At 35.4% G+C, this 24,675-nt stretch overlaps 2 protein-coding genes across 2 annotated transcripts in view; one reads left to right on the top strand and one right to left on the bottom strand.

The window, feature by feature from the left end:
* Nucleotides 1-4,172: 4,172 nt before the first annotated feature.
* Nucleotides 4,173-24,675, bottom strand: part of BBS4 (Bardet-Biedl syndrome 4) — a 61,637-nt gene continuing 41,134 nt past the window's right edge. Inside the window, exon 10 of the mRNA XM_075313256.1 lies at nt 4,173-4,733. Coding sequence (XP_075169371.1) covers nt 4,359-4,733 — 375 coding nt within the window. The 3' untranslated portion in view covers nt 4,173-4,358. The remainder of the gene's footprint in view (nt 4,734-24,675) is intronic.
* The window catches only part of LOC142241485 (uncharacterized), a 153,486-nt gene continuing 142,487 nt past the window's right edge, over nt 13,677-24,675 (top strand). The window contains exon 1 of the mRNA XM_075313264.1: nt 13,677-13,956. Coding sequence (XP_075169379.1) covers nt 13,918-13,956 — 39 coding nt within the window. The 5' untranslated portion in view covers nt 13,677-13,917. The remainder of the gene's footprint in view (nt 13,957-24,675) is intronic.

The following is a 24,675-nucleotide window of genomic DNA, read 5'->3' on the forward strand; positions in this document are numbered from 1 at the left end:
ATTTTTATAGAAAATTTTGTCCAAATTTTATTTTTATAGAAAATTTTGTCAAAATTTTATTTTTATAGAAAATTTTGTCAAAATTTTATTTTTATAGAAAATTTTGTTCAAATTTTATTTCTATAGAAAATTTTCCCAAAATTTTATTTCTATAGAACATTTTCGTAAAATTTTATTTCTATAGACAATTTTGACAAAATTTTATTTCTATAGAAAATTTTGTAAAAATGTTATTTCTATAGAAAATTTTGTCAAAATTTTATTTCTATAGAAAATTTTTTAAAAAATTGTTTTCTCTAGAAAATTTTGTCAAAAGTTTATTTCTATAGAAAATTTTCTCAAAATTTTATTTCTATAGAAAATTTTGGAAAAACTTCATTTTTATAGAAAATTTTCTCAAAATTTTATTTCTATAGAAAATTTTGTAAAAATTTTATTTCTATAGAAAATTTTGTCAACAATTTTTTTCTATAGAAAATTTTGTCAAAAATTTATTTCTATAGAAACTTTTGTCAAAATTTTATTTCTGTAGACAATTTTCTCAAAATTTTATTTCTTTAGAAAATTTTGACAAAATTTTGTTTCTTTAGAAAACTTTGTAAACATTTTATTTCTATAGACATTTTTGTCAACAATTTTTTCTGTAGAAAATTTTGTCAACAGTTTATTGTAAAAATTATATTTCTATAGAAAATTTACTCAAAATTTTATTTCTATAGAATTTTTTCTCAAAATTTTATTTCTTTAGAAAATTTTGTCAAAAGTTTGTTTCTGAAGAAACTTTTGTCAAAATTTTATTTCTACAGAAAATTTTGTCAAAATTTTATTTCTATAGAAAATTTTGTTAAAATGTTATTTTTATAGAAAATTGTGTCAAAATTTTATTTTTATAGAAAATTGTATTCAAATTTTATTTCTATAGAAAATTTTGTCCAAATTGTATTTCTATAGAAAATTTTGTCAAAATTTTATTTTTATAGAAAATTTTGACAAGAGTTTATTTTTATAGAAAATTTTGTCAAAATTTTATTTCTATAGAAAATTTTGTCAAAAGTTTATTTCTATAGAAAATTTTGTAAAATTTTATTTCTATAGAAAATTTTGTCCAAATTTTATTTCTATAGAAAATTTTCTCAAAATTTTATTTCTATAAAAAATTTTATAAAAACTTTATTTCTGTAGAAAATTTTCTCAAAATTTTATTTCTATAGAAAATTTTGACAAAATTTTCTTGTTTTAGAAAATTTTGTAAAAATTTTATTTCTATGAAAATTTTGTCAAAAATTTTCTTCTATAGAAAATTTTGTTAAAAATTTATTTCTATAGAAACTTTGGCAAAATTGTATTTCTATAGAAAATTTTCTCAACATTTTATTTCTATTGAAAATTTTGACAAAATTTTGTAAAAATTTTATTTCTATAGAAAATTTCGTAAAAATTTTATTTCTATAGAAAATTTTGTAAAAAATTGTTTTAAAAATTGTTTGTCTAGAAAATTTTGTCAAGAGTTTATTTCTATAGAAAATTTTCTCAAAATTTTATTTCTATAAAAAATTTTGTAAAAACATTATTTCTGTAGAAAATTTTCTCAAAATTTTATTTCTATAGAAAATTTTGACAAAATTTTCTTTCTTTAGAAAATTTTGTCAACATTTTTTTTCTATAGAAAATTTTGTCAATTTTTTTTCTATAGAAAATTTTGTCGAAATTGTATTTCTATAGAAAATTTTCTCAAAATTTTGTTTCTATAGAAAATTTTGACAAAATTTTGTTTCTTTAGAAAATTTTGTAAAAATTTTATTTCTGTGGAAAATTTTGTAAAAATTTTATTTCTATAGAGAATTTTGTAAAAATTTTATTTCTATAGAAAATTTTGTAAAAAATTGTCTAGAAAATTTTGTCAAAAGTTTATTTCTATAGAACATTTTCTCAAAATTTTATTTCTATAAAAAATTTTGTAAAAACTTTATTTCTGTAGAAAATTTTCTCAAAATTTTATTTCTATAGAAAATTTTGACAAAATTTTCTTTCTTTAGAAAATTTTGTACAAATTTTATTTCTATAGAAAATTTTGTCAAATTTTTTTTTATAGAAAATTTTGTCAAATTGTTTTTTCTATAGAAAATTTTCTCAAAAATTTATTTCTATAGAAACTTTTGTCGAAATTGTATTTCTATAGAAAATTTTCTCAAAATTTTGTTTCTATAGAAAATTTTCTCAATATTTTGTTTCTATAGAAAATTTTGACAAAATTTGGTAAAAATTTTATTTCTATAGAAATTTTTGTCAAAAATTTTTTCTATAGAAAATTTTGTCAACAGTTTATTGTAAAAATTTTATTTCGACAGAAAATTTTCTCAAAATTTTATTTTTTTTAGAAAATTTTGTCAAAAGTTTATTTCTATAGAAAATTTTGTCCAAATTTTATTTCTATAGAAAATTTTGTCCAAATTTCATTTCTATAGAAAATTATGTCCAAATTTTATTTCTATAGAAAATTTTGTCCAAATCTTATTTCTATAGAAAATTTGTCAAACTTTAATTTCTATAGAAAGTTATCGCAAAATTTTATTTCTATATAACGTTTTTACAAAATTTCCTTCCTATACAAAATTTTTGCATAATTTTGTATCTATACAAAATTTGTTTAAAGTTTATTTCTGTACAAAATTTTTATAAAACTTTATTTCTATAGAAAATATTGTTAAAATTTTATTTCTATAGAAATTTTTGTCAAAATTTTATTTCTAAAGAAATTTTTGTCAAAATTTGACCAAAATGGACCAAAATCAACCAAATTCCATTTGGACCGACCATCGGACCCAATTTTAAAATTAATAAGTTTCTAGACCAATTTTGGTCCTTGATCTCTACGTTCTCCGAAATTGTTACGTAAATCGGTTCAGCCGTTTCCGAGCTTACCCGGAACATACATATAAACAAATAAACAAACATACTTTGAATTTTATAAGTATTGATATGATGAGGGGGGGGGGGAGTATTTTTATTGGTTAAGGAGAATCTCCTTATGTAGATTTCGGTGTTTAGGACCAATTGCAATGACCCGGGATTGTCTACAAAAACTCTATTAACCTGTTAATCTAATCATAGTGTGGGGCCTTGTAGAATTTATGCTGATTATATATTTAATAATGAACCTAGTAGGCCCCTGATCACTTAGGTTTTTAACATACAGACCCTACACGCAAAGAAAAAAAACGTTTGGAAAACGTGTACCGAAAACGTTTTTCTTTTGTTAGAGTTTTTTGAATTGCTTCGAAAAGTATACTCTTTTTTCACCAAAAAATTCGTTTGTTACAAAATTTTTATTTTTTCAGTAAAAAAAGTTATTTTTGAACCAACAACACAGTCCATTTCGTTTATATCAAACACTGTTCTTTTCTAAATTTAGGTCTTTAATAAGACACATTTTACAGTTCATAGTAAAAATATAATATAGTAGAATGTAATGTTGAAAATTTTTTCGGAATCTTCCATATCCGGAATCTGGAATATATGTAAAAAAAAAAAAAACCTTGGTCGAAGCAGGGATCGAACCCACGACCCTTGGCATGCAAGTCAGACGTAGCAACCACTGCTCCACGGTGCCCAACTAAATGTATTTTTCTGTTAAATAAACTTTGTTTAATCGGCTCGTGGGCGCCGCAAGCTATGCTATATAAATATAACTTAGTTATATGGGTAATTGTCTATTGATGACAATAACGGCTACATGGCTCAGTGGATAGTGTGTTGGCTTACAAATTGCATGGTCCGCGGTTCGATTCTCCGTCCAGGCGAAAGGTAAAAAAAAAATTAAAAATTTATAAAATCGTATAATTTCTTCTACATTGTTTGTGTTACAGAAAAAGGTGCTAAGAACTAAAAAACTTCGTGGAAGTGGGAAAGATATGAGGGAAAATGCAATTAGCCAGAAAAAAATTTTTTTGAGTTAGTCTTTATGAAATTGTTTTTACATCCTGGAAAAGAATAAACGTTTATCACAAAAAAAAATATACTTTTCTTCCAAATACACTTCCATTCAACGAAAAGCAAATGAGAAACGAACTTTGTTTGTCTAAAATTTCGTTTGGGAGGAAAGAATTATTTTTTTGCGTGTGCATATCTCCCTCGCACAGAGCCCTGAATCTAGGACATTAAATATTTCTGAATGAAAAATAAATAAAGTTATTTTTATTGATTTTTTTTTCAAGTTAGTTTACTCCAGCCTAAGGTAACTTCTTTCTTTGCCACAAATATACAAATGAAATAAATCAAAAAATTTTGTAAATAGAAAAAAAATCATGCAAATACCAACAAAGTTCTGGTTTCTTCTTCTTCTTCTTTTGACTGAACTTTTAGTTGTTGACCACTGCATTCACTTCCAATGGTAATTCATTTTGTCCCACTCGATGGTCATATACTCTTCCTTCGTGGTCATAGTCGTTGTCCTCATTACGGAAACATTCACTTGAAGCATCTTCTGGGGAAATCATTTGACGGTGATGGTGAATGTTGTTTATTGGATCATTTGCATAATTGAGAATACTATTCTCTCCAGGATGTGTAGTTGATGCTTGCATTACATTGGAATTTTCAATGAATTCCCCCTGGTGATTGCTGATTATATTGCTTGTTGTTGTTTGTGCATTGATATCCCTGCTTAATATATGACTGCCAGCAGAGGAAGAAATCTTCAAGAGAGATTTCAATTTAGTGCCATAGTATTTGTACTTTGATGCAGCAACAAGTAGTTATACAAAAGGACCGGAAATGAAAAGAACCAAGGATGAAGAATTTATAAATAGTGAATCAAAAGGAATCTTCATAGCAGTGCGGTGTGGATAGATTTTAAGTCCTATTGAGTCGTGTATAATAGCGTAAGGGTGTAAAGAAAAGGTCTTTTCAGTTAACCATTGATGGAACAAGTTATACTTATAAGGACGAAAGTTCGGCCAGACAGAATTTTATTCACCCTTCACATATTGATTGAAGTTCTACTAAAGACTTTCATCCACAATCGAATTATTTAGGTTGTGGTAACAGTTGCCGTTGGCCAGGTCTTAACCATAAAACTTTTTAACTATATATTCTAGATTGTAAGTTAGTCCATATGAACTCTATGTTAAATAAAAAGGCAGATTAATTTACTAGGTTAGTTTAGGTTGGCAGCCCGATATATCAGGCTCACTTAGACTAGTCAGTCCATTGTGATACCACATTGGTGAACTTCTCTCTTATCACTGAGGGCTGCCCGATTCCATGTTAAGCCCAATGACAAGGGACCCCTTTTTATAGCCGAATTCGAAAGGCGTTCCATATTGTAGTGACACCACTTAGAAAGCTTTGAAACACTCAGAAATGTCACCAGCATTACTGAGGTGGAATAATCCACCGCTGAAAAAGCTTTTTGGTGTTCGGTCGAAGCAGGAATCGAACCCATGACCTTGTGTATGCAAGGCGGGCGTTATCAAACGATTAATACGAGCAGGGAGCATCCATCCGTCGTTACGGCGGCCCATACCATTACCATTTGCGGAGATTGAATTCTAGTGGCCAATATTCAGCTGACCTCTTTGGCAAGTGAACCCGAAATGTTAGTCTGCTCAGGACTTCAATATTGTCTTTAGGACATTTTCCCGATGATTTTGAGGTTAAGTATAGTTGTAGCCCGATATTTCAGACTCACTTAGACTATTCAGTCTCACAATGATATCACAGGGGTTATCTTCTCTCTTATCACTGAGGACTGTCCCATTCTATGTTCAGCTCAATGGCAAGGGACCTTCATTTTATAGCGGAGTCCTAACCACGGTTGCCACTCGAGTCAAAAAAAAAAAAAAAATCTACCAAAATTTTTAAGAAATTTTTACCAAAAAACTACGAAAACAAAAAGTCTTGTTTTGCAAAATTTTATTTCTGAAAAAAATTTGATCAATTTTTATTTCTATAGAAAATTTTCTATAGAAAATTTAGTCAAAATTTTATTTCTATAGAAAATTTTGTCAAAATTTTATTTCTATAGAAAATTTTATCTAAATTTAATTTCTATAGGAAAATAAAAATATTGTTACGAATTTGATAATTATAGATATAAGTTTATTTAAATTAGTTTCCGTTAATTTAAAATTTCAAATTGTAACGATAAAATTTCGCTATCACTTGTTGGAATCATCTATTCATTTTCTAGTATTTTCCTGAATTTCTTTTATGTTCTTTTGTTTGCTTATCGCTTTGTTATTTTGCATTCTCATTTCATCTCATTGTCTATTGTCATTATTATTGTTGTTGTAGTCATGCGAGCATATATCTATGTGAGTGTGTATGTGTTTGGCAGCCACCAGATGAACAACTTAATGGTCGTAGATCCTTCTAGCATTGTCTAAGAATGTTCTGGCGTTGCCAGGATATTGTAGTGCTACCAGAATGTTCTCGTATTGCCACACCGTCATATATAAAAGCGCTCGCATGCTGCTAACGAGTCAGTCTTAATTAAAGCGTCAAACGAATAACTTCAGTGTGAACGAATTGTAAAGTGTGAAGTCATAGTAAATAAATTGTAGATTGTCGTTATTTAAAAGAACTGTGTTTTAATTGTCGGGTAATTAAAAACGCCTAAATATAAAAACGTAACAATATATATAAATTGTGAAGCAACTTTTAGTTGGAGAGGGATATTTTACAAAATCTACCAAATTATCAGGAATTCTACCAATCTACCAAAGAGTAAAAAATATGCTATGTTCGAAAGAATTCTGTGGCAACCGTGGTCCTAACGACGTTCCATATTGTAGTGACACCACTTGGAGAAGCTTTGAAACACTCAGAAATGTTACCAGCATTACTAAGAAGGATAATCTACCGCTGAAAAATTTTGTGGTTTCTGGTCGAACCGGGTTTGAACCCACGACCCTGTGTAAGCAAGACGAGCTTGCTAACCATTGCACCACGGTGGCTCCCCGTTATCAAACAATTAATACGAGCGGGGAGCATCCATCCGTCGTTACGGCGGCCCATACCATTACCATATGCGGAGCTTGAGTTCTAGTGGCCAATATTCAGCTGACCTCTTTGGCAAGTGAACATCTTGTTTGTTCACAAACAGCTTAATTTGGAATGGACAAGATCTTAGAGAAAACCAAATTCGGTATCTGGTCACTTTCGTGCAAGCGAAGCAACATTTTGGCTCTTTTTATCCAACTTTTTTATGCATCGATGTGTTGTTGCCATTTTGGGGAACTTCAATCCAAGCTCATTTTGCAATACGTCTTTCATCCGTTCTCGCGATATGTTAAGCCCACGAGCAGTGTTGCCAGTATTTTTATGGCTTTTGTCCCCAAATTGGTACGCCTTTGTCCCAAAAAATCACCAATTTAAATTAAAATTCCGATCAATTTTTCGCAAAAAATAATGAAATAGCTGTGCTCTAGAAAATCGGTAATAATTTAAAAATTTAAATTAAAATATTTGTAAAAATTTAAATTTAAATATTTGCTGCAATATGTTAAGATCAAGTTTTCGAAACACAAATGAGTAAAATTATAAATTAGCCCTTGGTCCCCCATACTAAAATCCTGTGTTCATTTCTATTTCAAATGCCCTGTAACAGGTTGGCTGATAAGTTTTTATATAGTACCAACCTTCAAATGATTCGTGTGAAACTTTGACGTCTGTAAGTCAACTAGTTTGTGAGATAGAGCGTCTCTTGTGAAGCAACTTTTGTTATTGTGAAAAAAATGGAAAAAAAGGAATTTCGTGTTTTGATAAAATACTGTTTTCTGAAGGGGAAAAATACGGTGGAAGCAAAAACTTGGCTAGATAATGAGTTTCCGGACTCTGCCCCAGGGAAATCAACAGTAATTGATTGGTGTACAAAATTTAAACGTGGTGAAATGAGCACGGAGGACGGTGAACGCAGTGGACGCCCGAAAGAGGTGGTTACCGACGAAAACATCAAAAAAATCCACAAAATGATTTTGAATGACCGTAAAATGAAGTTGATCGAGATAGCAGAGGCCTTAAAGATATCAAAGGAACGTGTTGGTCATATCATTCATCAATATTTGGATATGCGGAAGCTCTGTGCAAAATGGGTGCCGCGCGAGCTCATATTTGTCAAAAACAACAACGTGTTGATGATTCTGAGTGGTTTTGGAGCTGTTAACTCGTAATACACCCGACTTTTTCCGTCGATATGTGACAATGGATGAAACATGGCTCCATCACTACACTCCTGAGTCTAATCGACAGTCGGCTGAGTGGACAGCGACCACCCACCGTATTCTCCAGATCTGGCCCCCAGCGACTTTTTCTTGTTTTCAGACCCTAAAAGGATGCTCGCAGGGAAAAAATTTGGCTGCAATGAAGAGGTGATCGCCGAAACTGAGGCCTATTTTGAAGCAAAACCGAAGGAGTACTACCAAAATTGTATAAAAAAATTGGAAGGTCGTTATAATCGTTGTATCGCTCTTGAAGGGAACTATGTTGAATAATAAAAACGAATTTTGGCAAAAAAATGTATTTTTCTTTGTCAGACCGGGGACTTATCAGCCAAGCTGTTATGTCATGGAATAAAGAGGAGCAATGTTTTCTATATTAAATTTTGAATATAATATAGAAATTAAAAGTTTTCATGGAAACCTCATTTATTATACCGAACTGTTTTCGATCGAAAAAAAAATCCACACAGAAATTCCCAAATCTATGGAAATTCCCCACCAAATCCCCAAGTCATCAACTCAACTCAAATTTCGTCCCCATCCACAAAAAAAATATTTGCAATTTGGTAAAAAAAAATCCCCAATACTGGCAACACGTCCCACGAGAAAAATTTCTACCATTGTATCATGGACTTCGATCAAATCTGTTCTTTACTTCCCGGATCATCTCTGGGGTATATCCACAGGTAATGAGCAATGGTACGGGAAACAAAGGATATATTCACATTTAAAGGGTGATACGGTCAAAATTTGGTCAAGGGAAAACGCGTGTAAATCGATGAAATCGTTTATTTAAAAAATCAAATTAAATTTCTTTTTCAAGTTCAATTAGTATAAAATTCAGGAAAAATATTCAGTTAGGCTTTCGCTTTTCCAAATCCGAATTGCCGGGCCTCACGCTTGATACCTGCCATCAGATTTTGTACAGCCACCTTCTGCGCCGCAGAAAGCCAGTTTGTCTTGAACTGCTGCTCGTCCTTAGCAGTTTTTTGGGTCTTCTTTAGGTTCCTCTTGACAATAGCCCAGTATTTCTCAATTGGGCGGGGCTCTGGCGTGTTGGGAGGGTTCTTGTCCTTGGGAACCACCTGCACGTTGTTGGCGGCGTACCACTCCATGGCCTTTTTACCGTAATGGCAAGATGCCAAATCCGGCCAAAACAGTACGGAACAACCGTGTTTCTTCAGGAAAGGCAGCAGACGTTTATTCAAACACTCTTTCACGTAAATTTCTTAGTTGACAGTCCCGGAAGCTATGAAAATGCTGCTTTTCAAGCCACAGGTACAGATGGCTTGCCAAACCAGATATTTCTTTGCGAACTTTGACAGTTTTATATGCTTGAAAATATCTGCTACCTTTCCCCTGCCTTTTGCCGTATAAAACTCCTGTCCCGGAAGCTGCTTTTAGTCGGCTTTGACGTAGGTTTCGTCGTCCATTACCACGCAGTCAAACTTCGTCAGCATCGTCGTGTACAGCCCCCGGGATCGCGCTTTGGCCGTCGTATTTTATTTATCATCGCGATTAGGAGTCACTACCTTCTTGTAAGTCGATAGTCCGGCTCGTTTTTTGGCTCGATGCACGGTTGTAGACGATACACCCAGCTTATTTGCGGCATCTCGGAGAGAGAGGTTAGGGTTTCGCTTGAAACTACCGGCAACTCTCTTTGTCGTCTCAGCGGCTTCCGGTTTTCGATTTCCCTCCGATCCAGACTTCATGGCTGTCGACAAACGTTCCCCAAACACTTTAATTACATTTGTAACGGTTGATTTTCGGATTTTCGCGATGCGCGACCAAAATTTTAATACGCTGCTCTTCTTGCTTGGACGACATTTTGACAACTGAAGAGTGAATTCCAAAATCAAAATAGGAGCAACATTCTACACACACACCTTCAAAATGAGTGTTCAGGTTTTTTAAATGCAAAATTGAAAGAAATACGTCAAGTTTATATTGACCAAATTTTGACCGTATCACCCTTTAAATGCTAACTATAGCCTCTTGTGAGTTTCCAGCCAAATCTAAATCAATCACACTATCACGCTGCAATTTCATCACGAATAACTTCATTTCTGAATGCAATAGATTGAAATGCTTTCATAGGCTTATAAACCATAAAATGAACTACCACTGGAATATATCTTACAGCTATCAGACAAGTTGTTTAGAAATGATAGCAACCTGAAGTTGGTTACCATACATATCAGCCACCCTTTATAAAATGTATAGGGTCTTAGACAAAAATTTCAATGCGTTACAAATAGAATGACCTAGTTAGCATATCCCTCATTCTATGGTGGAGGGTATAACACCTACATTTCCAAGTAATCAGCTCGGAATAAAAACTGCACGTTTTCCTTTATTCTCAAAGGGCACGTTATTCCTGCTGTTGTGGTCTATGCGGCAAAAAGCTTAAATTGTTTTGGGTATCACTTAAATTCTCACAACAAATTGGAAGAAAAAAAAAAAAAAACGCCTTAAATTGGTTTCCAACCAAATACTCCCCCAAGAGTCGAGCGAATCATGGTTATATGACCCTGTTATGGTTTGGCGGTCATTGCAATTACCATAAAAGCTGTTATAGCTGAAACCGTATGACCATAAATTTTCAACAGATAATAAAAATAGGACACAACATTACCTGAGGTTTGTTTGTTTCTTTTGTATTTCACAACTCACACTTTCTAGTTGCTTCACATAGGACGCATTGTGCCAGAGAGATAGAGAGAGAGAGAGAGAGAGAGGATAATGGACACTAAGTCCCCGTACAAACAGGCTATAGCATTTTGCATGAAGTGAAGTGAATGAAAATTATTCCCAAGGTAGTGAGAAAATCTCTTAATTGCTAGACAATGAGGGTATTATTGTTGCTTCAATCAATGGGAAAAATCTTATTAAGATGTTGGTTTTACCTGTTTCCTAAGGACATGTTATATAATCCCCAGAGCTTTGTTACAGTTACATTACTACAAACATATATGTGTAATTCAACTATGGAGTCGTGGATATAATAATTCTAAAGGCAGTGTATCCCATAGGGCTCACTTAGGGATAGCATAAGAGTCGACCAAATCCAGGCGTTTGAATCTACCCAATAAACATAGAATGACACACCTTTTCAGTTTGAGGGTAAATATAATTTTCAACATAACAGGTTGGCTGATAAGTCCCCGGTGTGACACATAGATGGCGTCGCTAGTATTAAATGCATATTATTTTTATATAGTACCAACCTTCAAATGATTCGTGTCAAAATTGTCTGTAAGTCAATTAGTTTGTGAAATAGAGCGTCTTTTGCGAAGCAACTTTTGTTATTGTGAAAAAAATGGAAAAAATGGAATTTCGTGCTTTGATAAAATATTGTTTTCTGAAGGGAAAAAATACGGTAGAAGCAAAAACTTCGCTTGATAATGAGTTTCCGGACTCTGCCCCAGGGAAATCAACAATAATTGATTGGTATGCAAAATTCAAGCGTGGTGAAATGAGCACGGAGGACGGTGAACGCAGTGGACGTCCGAAAGAGGTGGTTACCGACGAAAACATAAAAAAAAAATCAACAAAATGATTGTGAATGACCGTAAAATGAAGTTGATCGAGATAGCAGAGGCCTTAAAGATATCAAAGGAACGTGTTGGTCATATCATTCATCAATATTTGGATATGCGGAAGCTCTGTGCAAAATGGGTGCCGCGCGAGCTCACATTTGACCAAAAACAACAACGTGTTGATGATTCTGAGCGGTGTTTGCAGCCATTAACTCGTAATACAACCGAGTTTTTCCGTCGATATGTGACAATGGATGAAACATGGCTCAATCACTACACTCCTGAGTCTAATCGACAGACGGCTGAGTGGACAGCGACCGGTGAGCGGTGTTTGCAGCCATTAACTCGTAATACAACCGAGTTTTTCCGTCGATATGTGACAATGGATGAAACATGGCTCCATCACTACACTCCTGAGTCCAATCGACAGTCGGCTGAGTGGACAGCGACCGGTGAACCGTCTCCGAAGCGTGGAAAGACTCAAAAGCCCGCTGGCAAAGTAATGGCCTCTGTTTTTTGGGATGCGCATGGAACAATTTTTATCGATTATCTTGAGAAGGGAAAACCCATCAAAAGTGACTATTATATGGCGTTATTGGAGCGTTTGAAGGTCGAAATGGCGGCAAAACGGCCCATATGAGAAGAAAAAAGTGTTGTTCCGCCAAGACAATGCACCGTGCCACAAGTCATTGAGAACGATGGCAAAAATTCATGAATTGGGCTTCGAATTGCTTCCCCACCCACCGTATTCTCCAGATCTGGCCCCCAGCGACTTTTTCTTGTTCTCAGACCTGAAAAGGATGCTCGCAGGGAAAAAATTTGACTGCAATGAAGAGGTGATCGCTGAAACTGAGGCCTATTTTGAGGCAAAACCGAAGGAGTACTACCAAACTGGTATCAAAAAATTGGAAGGTCGTTATAATCGTTGTATCGCTCTTGAAGGGAACTATGTTGAATAATAAAAACGAATTTTGACAAAAACTTGTGTTTTTCTTTGTTAGACCGGGGACTTATCAGCCAACCTGTTAAGGATACTTTTATGACACAATTCTCTTTTAAATTTGGGGTTTGTGTACTTGCTTCTAGGAAGCAATTTTTAATTTTTCGTTTTTAAGCCTTTTTCATCATATGCTATCAAAGTCCTTTAAAAACGAGTTAACGAAATTATGCTATGTTTCAAGTAAAATACGTCTTTAAAATAAAGTGTTGAAAAACATGTCCTATTTTTGAACGATGTTTTGCTTTATAGTCAATGTTTATGTTATTTTGAACATAAACCCTATTTTATCCCACATTTGAAACTAAAAATCCCCAAATACAAACATTTCGATATATAATGATGATTTGCCAATCGAACAAACTTTTTTTCGCCGCGAAGAATTTCCCTGTCATCATTAGACTTCCGCAAAATCTTTTTTGTCGTCTGTCTCATTCGCCTGTTAGAGCTACACTGGTAAGAGCCAAAGCAAAGAATAAAATCCAGAATTTAGAATACCATCCTAATCCACTTGTTTTCCATTTTTGTGTTTTTATTTTCTATCGCTTTTGGAATCAAATATCCACTGTTTCTTACGAGAAAAAAAAAATCAATATTCATTGGGAATTATTGAATTGGGAATTATTGAATTGGTGGTTTGCTCACGAGCCGTCCTTCTCCTCCCGCAGATTGGTTGCATCCCATCTCCATTACCCTCCAACTGATTGTCATCATCATCACTTAAACATTTGGTCCAATTCGAACCAGATCTACATATCAGCACATCTACATCATTGGAGTACTCTCTGAGAGATTTTTTCATTCCACCGTTCCACAAAGCTGTTATCCGAGGAAAACAGGTTGGTGTACTTTGTTTTTTGTGTCTCTTAGTCATTCGTAGAACAAGTGTGATAGAGTGAGCTAAATTAATATAGACGCGCATGGGAAATAATATATTTTTGGCTACAGAAAAAAGAACGAAGAAATTTTTTTTCGAAAAGTCTGAAAAGAAAACAGGCTTCAATACATATAAAAATTAAAAAACAAAAAAAAAAAATACACATAAAAATATGCATATAAAAAAATAAGAACAAATGAAAAAGAATATTGACAGCTGAAAAAAAAACACCTCGGGCATCACAGTTTAAATCAAGTACAAAAATCGAGCTAATGGAAATTGTATATGTTCTACCGAATATTTTATAATTATTCTTGCTTAATGGTGAGTCTGTGAAATTAATATATATATATAAATACGTAAATTCCACACGTGGGTATGAATATTCGGCAGGCCATCTCTGCAACCGACGCTCTGACAATCAAACAAATGCTATGCGGTGACCAGTAGCAGCCTCTGTTAAAAAACATTGCATTGTTGTTGCTACTCGAGTTACCATTTATGTATGCCTATTCCTTACAGCTCCCTTTACATTCTCCACCAGTTCCCTTGATTGTTCCCTTCTACCGTTTCATTAACCTCTCCCCGCTTGTCTGTTTCTTCAAACTCTTGTCCCGACCGTCACTCTCACTCACTCCACACTTCAATATCAATCGGTATTTGAGCTCCATATTTTCTCTTCTCCAACCTTCTCCCTCTTGTAGAAGTGAATATTGCCCCTCTTTCTTCCATATCTATGTGGAATTTATTTATTTTGAATTTATCTAAGAAAAGAGATCATTGTGGTCAATATGATATTTGTGATATACCTAATGAACTATATTTTTCAAGTATAATATGATATTAATTGATTTAAAATTAATATTTGCAATATATATTTTTGTGTAATTCATATATTGTGGTTTTAAGGCTGGTAAAAGAAATAGTTTCATGCGTGTTTTTACGTATTTATTTTGGTTTTCAGTAATACTATATACCTGCCTTTCTACCATAACATTTTTCCCACTTGAGGGGGGTATAACTTTGCGAATATTTCAACATTAATTGAATGCTTTGTGTAGCCATAATAGTTTTTGGGAACCCAGAATTTCGTACGTGTGCTGTGGTTTTTCCATCACTGCTGCATTTCATTGTCCATTATCCATTTCATTTCTATGAGAGGTTCTCCCATTTGTGTTGATTCTCACAACTACATCGCTATCATAGCAAGCAGAGCTGTAAGCAGCACTGTCGTTGCACATTAAGTCTTCCTCTTCTTTGTATCTTTCTCGGGTCATTGAACTTCGAGTGAAAGATTTCTCCGATCAGCTGTTCGAAATAATATACATCACACTGCTGCTAGAAAGTATGCATATACTTTGAGTTTATCCTCATTTTATGTGATCGAATGATGAGTAATTCGTATCTGGTTGCTATGAAATTTTGCTTTTTGCTGTTTTAATATATCTGAGATATATAATTTCTAGCTACTGTTCCACATACACTGAAAAAAAAGTGCCTTTGCTCTATCAGTTTGTGGACAGCAGCAAAAGCTCTGTATTCACCCGTATTAATATTCGGAAGGTTTATTGATTTTCTTGTTCATGACATCCGTGCATAGTGATCATTGGGATCAGGAGTTTTTAATACATATATTCGACTTTGGACAAATACACACTCGTCCAAAGAAGTCTCCCGCCAGATACAGATCTTTTTTCAGTGTGGTGAACCAGAGATTGTTTGAGTTCTTTTTTTAATTCTCAGTCTGTTCGGAACCAATTTCGTTGATCTTATGGAGGTTTATGCTGTCAACGCGAACTTTTGGGCTGGCTTGGAATTTTTTGTCGAATAAGAATTATAAGTGAATATGGTCCATATTGCTGAAGTTGAGCCCAACCATACTTTCTTGCGCAGTACTGATCTTGTTTTGAACCGATAGTGTCAGACGGCTAATTTTTAGTTTAGAAACCCTCACCAATATCTATCCATGTTGAGGTGATTTCTTTTCGGAGTATCATTCTAGTGAGCGTCATTGGGACCTTTCTAGGAACGATATTGTAATATTGCCATCAAGGACTTTTTTGTGATTAGCTCCAGGGATAAAATTTATTCGGATTTTATTATTGGTGACTTGTCCGTAGTCTAAAAATAGGCATCTACCACTGGATACTGAGATATATCCTTATACATATTGATTTCCAATTTTCATTTTGATTTAAAATTCTTGGTTCACTGGGACCCAAGGTGATTCATATCCGTACCCACTTCTTGATTGAGGACATATTATTTTGTTATTGTTATTAGAACATTCTGAAGGTTTTCGGCGTTGTCGCCCACCATAATTGCCAAAATTTCTTCAAAGTGTCTACGACTCATCTTCGTAGATTTTTATTCTTGATTTTGTGTTTAAGGCTCAACACACTCATTGTGCGAAATGTCTCTTGACAAATTTATTCGTTCAGCCGATAGATTAGTCGAGTTCGAGGCCATCCTTAAGGACAAGAAAACGCAACTCGGTTCCAAGTTTGTGATTGATACGTATAAAGAGGAGTCGAGGGACTTATGGGAAAAGTTGAAACCCATCTATGATGAATGTCTCGCAGGCATCGAACTTGAGGCGGCCGAAGGGGCTCAAGATCCCGATGCAACTGCTAAGGAAAAGGAGGAGATAGCCACTGCGAAAGCCGCCGAGATTGAGATGGTCAAATCGAAATTCAGCAACGCCTTTGCGACTTATTGCCGTTGTGTTGACCACCTAAGCACTTTGCTTCAGGATGTGAATGCTCCAAGCCTTGAACCGGGCCCAACGTCGGTCCAAGGCTTCAAACTTCCACCTTGCGAGGTCCCATTGTTTAGTGGTGACTATGCTTCGTGGCCCACTTTTCGCGATATTTTCACTGCGGTATGCATAAAAAATCCTAGACTTAGTTCTGTTGAAAAATTGTTTCACTTGTACCAAAGAACGAAAGGGGAACCAAACGATATTGTGACAAAGTTGCCACTGACTAATGAAAACTTTTCTATAGCTTGGAAAAATCTAACCCAACGTTATGAGAATAAAAGGATTTTAGTAAATATCCAATTAAAGAGTCTTTTCAACTTGTCCAATATCAATTCCGAATCCAGTGTGACCCTCAAGGGACTACAAAGGGATATTAATGGGTGCATATCCCTTTTGGAACTGTATGGCATAGACGTAGAGAGTTGGGATCCAATTTTTGTCTTCGTTTGTTGCAATAAGCTTCCGGATGTGACACTAACATTATGGGAGCAGACCCTGGAAGACAAGACACAGCTTCCGAAGTGGTCAGATCTCAATTCTTTTTTGACGAATCGTCATCGAACATTAGAATCCGTAACTGAAATCCGAAGAAAAGATTCAAATGCTCATAATTCCAGTTCGAGGATGACTTCTGGCCATACGTTTGTTTCAAAGGGTGGTGGTAAAAACGTGAAGACCTTTCAGAACAAGGTTGCGGAGCCCGTATGTCGCTTATGTCCGAATGAAAGCCATGGTTTTCGAAAATGTCAAAAATTTCTTGGCATGACGCCGAATCAGAGACTTAAGGAAATTAAGAAGTGTAATTTGTGTCTTAATTGTTTTTCGAAAGTTCATTCAGTGAAAAATTGCAGCAGTAAATATTCCTGTTTCAAATGCAATGGAAAACACCATACACTCCTTCATCGCGAACAGAATCAGGTAACTCCGGCTCAATCCAACGCTAAGACTACCACTGCTATATCTCCAACATCGACTTCTGTAGATAACAGGGTCCCTTCTATACAGTCCACTAGCAAAAGTGTGGGAATTGTGCAAAACTGTTTCGCAAGCCAATCTAAGGCTGTGCTTTTAGGTACAGCTATGGTGAAGATATGTCATAATGGTTTGACATTTCTTGCACGAGCGTTGGTGGATTCGGGGTCGGAAGGAACTTTTATTTCCGAAAGACTTTTTAATAATCTGAAATTTCCGTTTAGACGAACATCAGCCACTATATCTGGGTTGAACAATACGACATCCGCTTCAGTTCAAAGGGAATGTAGGTTTATACTGTCTTCGAACATTGACGATAGTTTCGAGATATCCGTTTCGGCCCTGGTTGTTCCGCAATTGTCAGGAAGCCTACCATCGAGAACTATAAATCCGTCCGCATTGGCTGAGATGCCAGATATGCCACTGGCAGATCCCCGATTTTTTGAGAGTTCGCGAATAGACCTCTTGATAGGTGGAGATATACTTCCGTCCGTGATGTTGTCCGGCGTTCGTAGACACATTTGTGGAACTTTGATTGCGCAAGAGACAGTTTTTGGTTGGGTCCTTACGGGTCCTATTCCCAGTGAATACACCAATCCATGTCCCAAAACTTTGTCCTATTTTTGCGAAATATCTTTGGATAAAGAGATTTCTCGGTTCTGGGAGGTAGAAGACATCCCACGGAAAACTTTTCTCTCTCCTGACGAACAATTTTGTGAAGATTTATATGCCGCCACCACCACTAGAAATAGTGAGGGTCGATATATTGTCCATCTACCATTCAAAAATAATTTTCCTCAAAAAATTGACATTGGTGAATCACGAAAAATCGCCATGGCTCAGTTCTTTAGAAACGAAGCCCGTCTTCTTCGAACACCTAACTTCAAGATGGAATACGATCGTGTTCTTGAAGAGTATCAAACATTGTGCCATATGTCCACTGTCTCTCCTCCTAACCCATCTGACTCTTCAAAGCATTACTATCTACCACATCATGCAGTGGTAAGACCCGACAGTACGACTACGAAAGTCCGAGTAGTCTTTAATGCTTCCTCTCCAACATCCAACGGTTTTAGTCTAAATGATGTCCTTCATACGGGTCCTGTATTGCAGCAAGATTTGGTGGTACTCATCCTTAGGTGGAGATTCTTTCGCTATGTCTTCAACGGTGACATAACGAAAATGTATAGGCAAATTTTGGTTCATCCGAAGCACAGGGCTTTTCAGCGCATACTATTTCGCCAGAATCCTAACAAATGTATCCAAGATTATGAACTTGATACCGTCACGTTTGGTGTTAACTGTGCACCATTCCTCGCGATTCGGACTATTATGCAACTGGCTGACGATGTCCGGGCAGTATATCCCCTTGCTTCCGAGATTCTTTTGAACTCAATGTATGTTGACGACGCCTTAGCTGTAGGACATTCCATCCAGGAAGCCATTAACTCGCGAGACCAATTGATTGCCGCTTTGAAATCCGTAGGGTTCTCTATGAGAAAATGGACATCTAACACGAAAGAAGTCCTTTTAGACATCCCTCCTGATCAACTCCTTTTTGAAGATTTCCTTGAATTTGATCACCGAAGCACTACCAAAACGTTGGGGATACGTTGGAATGCTTCATCGGATTCATTTTTCTTTTCCACAATTGATTTTCCTACTATTTCCACTTACACAAAAAGAGAAGTACTTTCAAGGATTTCAAGACTCTTTGATCCTGCCGGCTGGCTCGCCCCATGTGTTGTTACAGCTAAGATGATAATGCAAAGCATTTGGGCAGAAGGAACTAAATGGGATGAGGAAATTTCCTCCGAATCATTGTCCAAATGGAAATCCTTTGAATCATCATATCCTTTGATAAGTGACATTAGCATTCCGCGATGGTTTGGATTTACGCCTAGGTCCAATGTCCAATTTCATGGGTTCAGTGATGCGTCGGAAAAGGCGTATGCTGCTGTCATTTACATTCGAATTGTCGAAGATTCTTCCATATTTGTCCATTTGGTCTCATGCAAGACTAAAGTGGCTCCACTCAAGACGCTTTCAATTCCGAGACTTGAGCTGTGTGGAGCCACATTACTTTCCGAAATGTTTGATCATCTTATTCCGCAACTAAAAGTTCCCAGCTATTCCATGTTCTGCTGGACCGATTCTACAATTGTTCTGTCTTGGCTGGGAAAACCCCCACATTATTGGTCCACGTTTGTGGCAAATAGAGTGTCAAAAATCACTCAAGTTATCGGTCCGTCTAACTGGTATCATGTGCGGTCGGAATTTAATCCTGCCGACATGGCAAGTCGAGGTTTGAGTCCCCAGGAACTGAGGGACAATAGTATGTGGTGGCAAGGTCCCCAATGGCTCAGCGGTCCTCAAAGAAATTGGCCGAAAACCGACAACAATCCAACAGAGGCTGTAGAAATTGAAAGGAAAGGGATAAAGGTCAATTTCTCGTATTTTAAGGATTTTAATGATATCCTTGATAGATTCTCCTCTCTCCCAAAAGCGATTCGAGTAGTCGCATACATATATAGATTTTTCTATAATACTCATCCAAAACTTCGAATGAACTTCCATAGAGACTCTACGAGTATATCCACTTCTGAAGTATTAATTGTCCAAGATAGGTTAATTTCAATGACTCAAAAGGCAATTTTCCCAAATGAGTATTTAGCCCTCTCCGCTAAAAAGCAAATATCTTCCAGTAGTACTATATCAAGTTTGAATCCATTTCTTGATGCTGAAGGGATAATCCGAATCAGTGGTAGGCTTGTTTCGTCTCCAGCCTTGTCGTACAATGAAAGGCATCCCATTCTTCTTCCCTACAATTGCCGATTTTCACGTTTATTAGTGAAATTTATTCACGAAGTTTCTGTCCACGGGGGAAACCAATTGGTACTTAGAATTCTCCGCTCGAAGTACTGGATTATCAAGGCGAAGAACTTGATTAAGACTACAATTAACAAGTGCAAGCCTTGCGTCATATATAAACATAAATGCCAGAAACAGTTAATGTCCGCATTGCCTCCAGAAAGAGCCGAAACTTCAAGGCCTTTCACTCACACAGGGGTTGACTTTGCTGGGCCTTTCGACGTAAAGCATTATACTGGTCGATGTTGTCGCATTACAAAGGGGTACGTGTGCGTTTTTGTATGCTTTTCTACAAAAGCCATCCATCTTGAGGCCACGTCTAATCTTTCCACTGAATGCTTCCTGGCTGCATTCCATAGATTCGTTTCCAGGCGCGGTTGTCCTATACATGTCCATTCCGACAATGGTACCAATTTTGTCGGCGCCTCAAAATCATTGGCAAAAGATTTCTTGAAGGCTTCACAGAAGACTGTCCAATCCAACTATTCTTTTCAAGGTATTACATGGCACTTTATCCCACCTGGAGCACCCCATATGGGGGGGCTTTGGGAAGCGGGTGTAAAAAGTTTCAAGACCCGTTTTCGGAAAGTGGCAGGGAACTTTAAACACACTTTTGAGGAATTCCAGACTTTACTTGCCAGAATAGAAGCCTGTTTAAACTCTCGCCCACTGTGTCCTATGTCCGAAGAGCCATCTGATCTTTCCGCGCTTACCCCTGGTCATTTCCTAATTGGAACTCCAATTTTAGCGCCTCTTGATCCGAACATCCAAGAATCCCCGATGTCCTTAGTTAATAGGTGGCAACGACTGAAAGTTATCCACCAACATTTTTGCCTCCGATGGAAAGAGGAATACATCAAAGAACTTCATAAACGTTACAAGTGGAAGAGGCCAACGGAAAACATATGTAACGATATGATGGTCGTGGTTAGAGATGAAAATCTTCCTCCTAACGAGTGGCGTTTGGGTCGCATTCTAAAAGTTCATCCCGGAAGCGATGGGAGAGTCAGAATTGCCGACGTTTTAACCGAGAGAGGGACTATAACGAGACCGGTTGTTAAATTAGTCGTCCTCCCTATGGATTCCACTTGTTAAATAATTCTCTAAATATGTTAATTTCAATCCAATTTGCTTGTGTCTTAGTAAAATGTATTCTACCATAGGCCATAATGCGTGACAGATCCAACAATACGAAACCCACTGGTTCTTATATATGTCGATTGTGTCGACATCCCCATGCATTGCGTAAATGTAGACGATTTTTGGAAATGAACACCGTCAAACGACTCCAGGTTGTTAATACGTATGGCTATTGCAAAAATTGCCTGGCACACAACCACTCCCAAGGAAGCTGTTTCACAACAACAGGTTGCAGATATTGTCACCAAAACCACCACAGCCTGCTTCATACGCATCAGAGACTCCAATCGTTACGGCGGTCTTCCGCTACAAGACGCCATGAAAATGGGGCATCAACCATAGCAACAACAACGAGACGAGTAAACCAGGCCTCTAGAGTCCCGTCAAAAAATCCTAAGCCTACTCCTTCGACTTCCTCATCTAACAGTCGAGATTTGAAATCCGAACCAACCATGTCCTTATCTACAATACTGAAACAAAACACGATCACTCTGCTTCCTACTGCTCTTGTCCGAATAAAAAACAAGACAGAGAAATACAAGGTCCGCTGTTTATTAGACTCTGGGTCCCAATACAGCCGCATCTCTTCAGCAGTTGTTAACAAATTCCGACTAACGACATATACCTTAAATGACGAGACTCTTTGTCCTACTACGTTAATATCTACATACGATTCTGATGTAAAAATCGAAGTAACACTACGTGTGAACAACCGAATCTCAATCCACACTCCAGAGCAATCCATTCCAAGGGCCTATAAAAAGAGGTTTCTGAACCTCCTATTAGCTGATGAAGAGTTTTACAAATCTGCTTCTATCGACATAATCCTAGGCATAGACATATACTCCCGTATCATTACCGACGGCATCTCAAATCGTTCTGGTCTACCAACGGCTCAAAATACTATATTTGGATGGACCATTTATGGCAACTGCCCGCTATAGTTATAGTAACAGGGGGTAACCCTGTTTTCCTTAGCGCACAAAAAAAAATCTATCATTCTAGCTCACGTAAATCATATTCTATTGAGACACTTAGCAAAGTCCACACCAACATATATCTTTAAGATACTATAATGAAATATGAATTGTAAATGTATCTAAATCTTAATTGTAACTGTATTTTCAATCTACAGTTAAACCTGTACTCACACTAACAAAAATGAATTACTATCTTATATCTTATCTTATTAAATGAATTAATTATAAATTATTCGATCAATGAATTTCCTTAATTAATTACTAAAACGGAAGTCTAAATATGACAATTAAATTTGTTGCAGAGATACTGCAAGAGGGGGCGGAATGTTTATGTTATTTTGAACATAAACCCTATTTTATCCCACATTTGAAACTAAAAATCCCCAAATACAAACATTTCGATATATAATGATGATTTGCCAATCGAACAAACTTTTTTTCGCCGCGAAGAATTTCCCTGTCATCATTAGACTTCCGCAAAATCTTTTTTGTCGTCTGTCTCATTCGCCTGTTAGAGCTACACTGGTAAGAGCCAAAGCAAAGAATAAAATCCAGAATTTAGAATACCATCCTAATCCACTTGTTTTCCATTTTTGTGTTTTTATTTTCTATCGCTTTTGGAATCAAATATCCACTGTTTCTTACGAGAAAAAAAAATCAATATTCATTGGGAATTATTGAATTGGGAATTATTGAATTGGTGGTTTGCTCACGAGCCGTCCTTCTCCTCCCGCAGATTGGTTGCATCCCATCTCCATTACCCTCCAACTGATTGTCATCATCATCACTTAAACAGTCAATATGCAAAAAGACAACAAATTTAAGGACAATTTCATTAATTTTAAAGAATTTATCTGAATTATTAAAGTCAAGATGACCTTACACCAAAAAATTTTTCTTTCATGTTATGATACCCATTTTTAAGTCAAATCACTTAATTATTGGGACAATACGACTTCATTGAAAAGTTTATCGACTTTTAGACAAGGAAAAAAAACTTTATATTAGAGAAATGTGTCTTCTATGCCAAGCAAAATTTTCATACGTATTTTAAGGACATGAAATTTTAGGCCCCACGACAATATTTTTTCAGTGTACCTTTGTTTTAAAATACAATTTTATACGAGTATATAAAATTCAAAGTATGTTTGTTTATTTGTTTTTTTTTCTGATTCAATCACGAAATTAATTGATCCAATTAATTTTTAATTGAAATGTCTTCAATCACAAATGATAGTACCAATTAAAAAATTAATTGATACTATTAATTTTCGTGACTGATTTTTGTTTCAATTAAAAAAATTGTTGATTCAATTAAATTTTCAATTGAATATTTTTTAAAACTCAATTAAAATTTTAATTGGAAAATTTTTTGTGAAATTTTTTTCTGTGTATGTTCCGGGTAAGCTCGGGAACGGCTATACCGATTTATTTGAAACGTTTAGAGATCGTAGGTGGCGCTCATGTGGTGCAAATAAGGCACCTAATTTTTTTCCTCGCACACAAACAATTTCTTTTTTCTGATTCAATCACGAAATTAATTGATCCAGTTAATTTTTTAATTGAAATGTCTTCAATCACAGAAATGATAGTATCATAGTATGATAGCGGACCTCCCCTTTGTCCGACTTTTTTAAAGTACAGTGAAAAAGTCTAAAATTCTCTAAATTACATGAGATTTACAAAGAACATGCGGTGAGGTTATGACGCTAATATGGGGTTTTTGATGTGTTTTTATGTGGACGGGGATGGGGATGGGGATGGGGACCTCCCCTTTTTCCGACCTTTTGAAACTTGGAACTAAATTATCCGATTTGCTTGAAATTTTCAGGGAAGGTTGAAGGGGGCGTCTAGACAAAGAACGGCTACTTAATTTTTCTATATTTGGTCGGGGAGGGGACCTTCCCTTTACCTGACTTTTCTAAAGTACAGTGGAAAAAAAACTAGAGTCCTTCGACTGAATTTTTACGGAAAAACTGGGTGAGGTTGTGAAATTTATATCAGGTTCCTGATTTTTTAATATTTGGTCGGGGAAAAAATAAAAGGGCATAGGGAGACATCCGCTTCTCCTTAAGTACATACACAGAAAACAATTTCACGAAATTTTTTCCAATTAAAATCTTAATTGAGTTTAAAAAAATATTCAATAATGTTAAAAATTTAATTGATTCAACAATTTTTTTAATTGAAACAAAAATCATTCACACAAATTAATAGTATCAATTAATTTTTTTATTGGATCAATTAATTTTTAATTGATACTATCATTTCTGTGATTGAAGACATTTCAATTAAAAAATTAATTGCATCAATTAATTT

This window comes from Haematobia irritans, chromosome 5 (assembly GCF_050003625.1).
Source record: "Haematobia irritans isolate KBUSLIRL chromosome 5, ASM5000362v1, whole genome shotgun sequence".
Lineage (NCBI taxonomy): Eukaryota > Metazoa > Arthropoda > Insecta > Diptera > Muscidae > Haematobia > Haematobia irritans.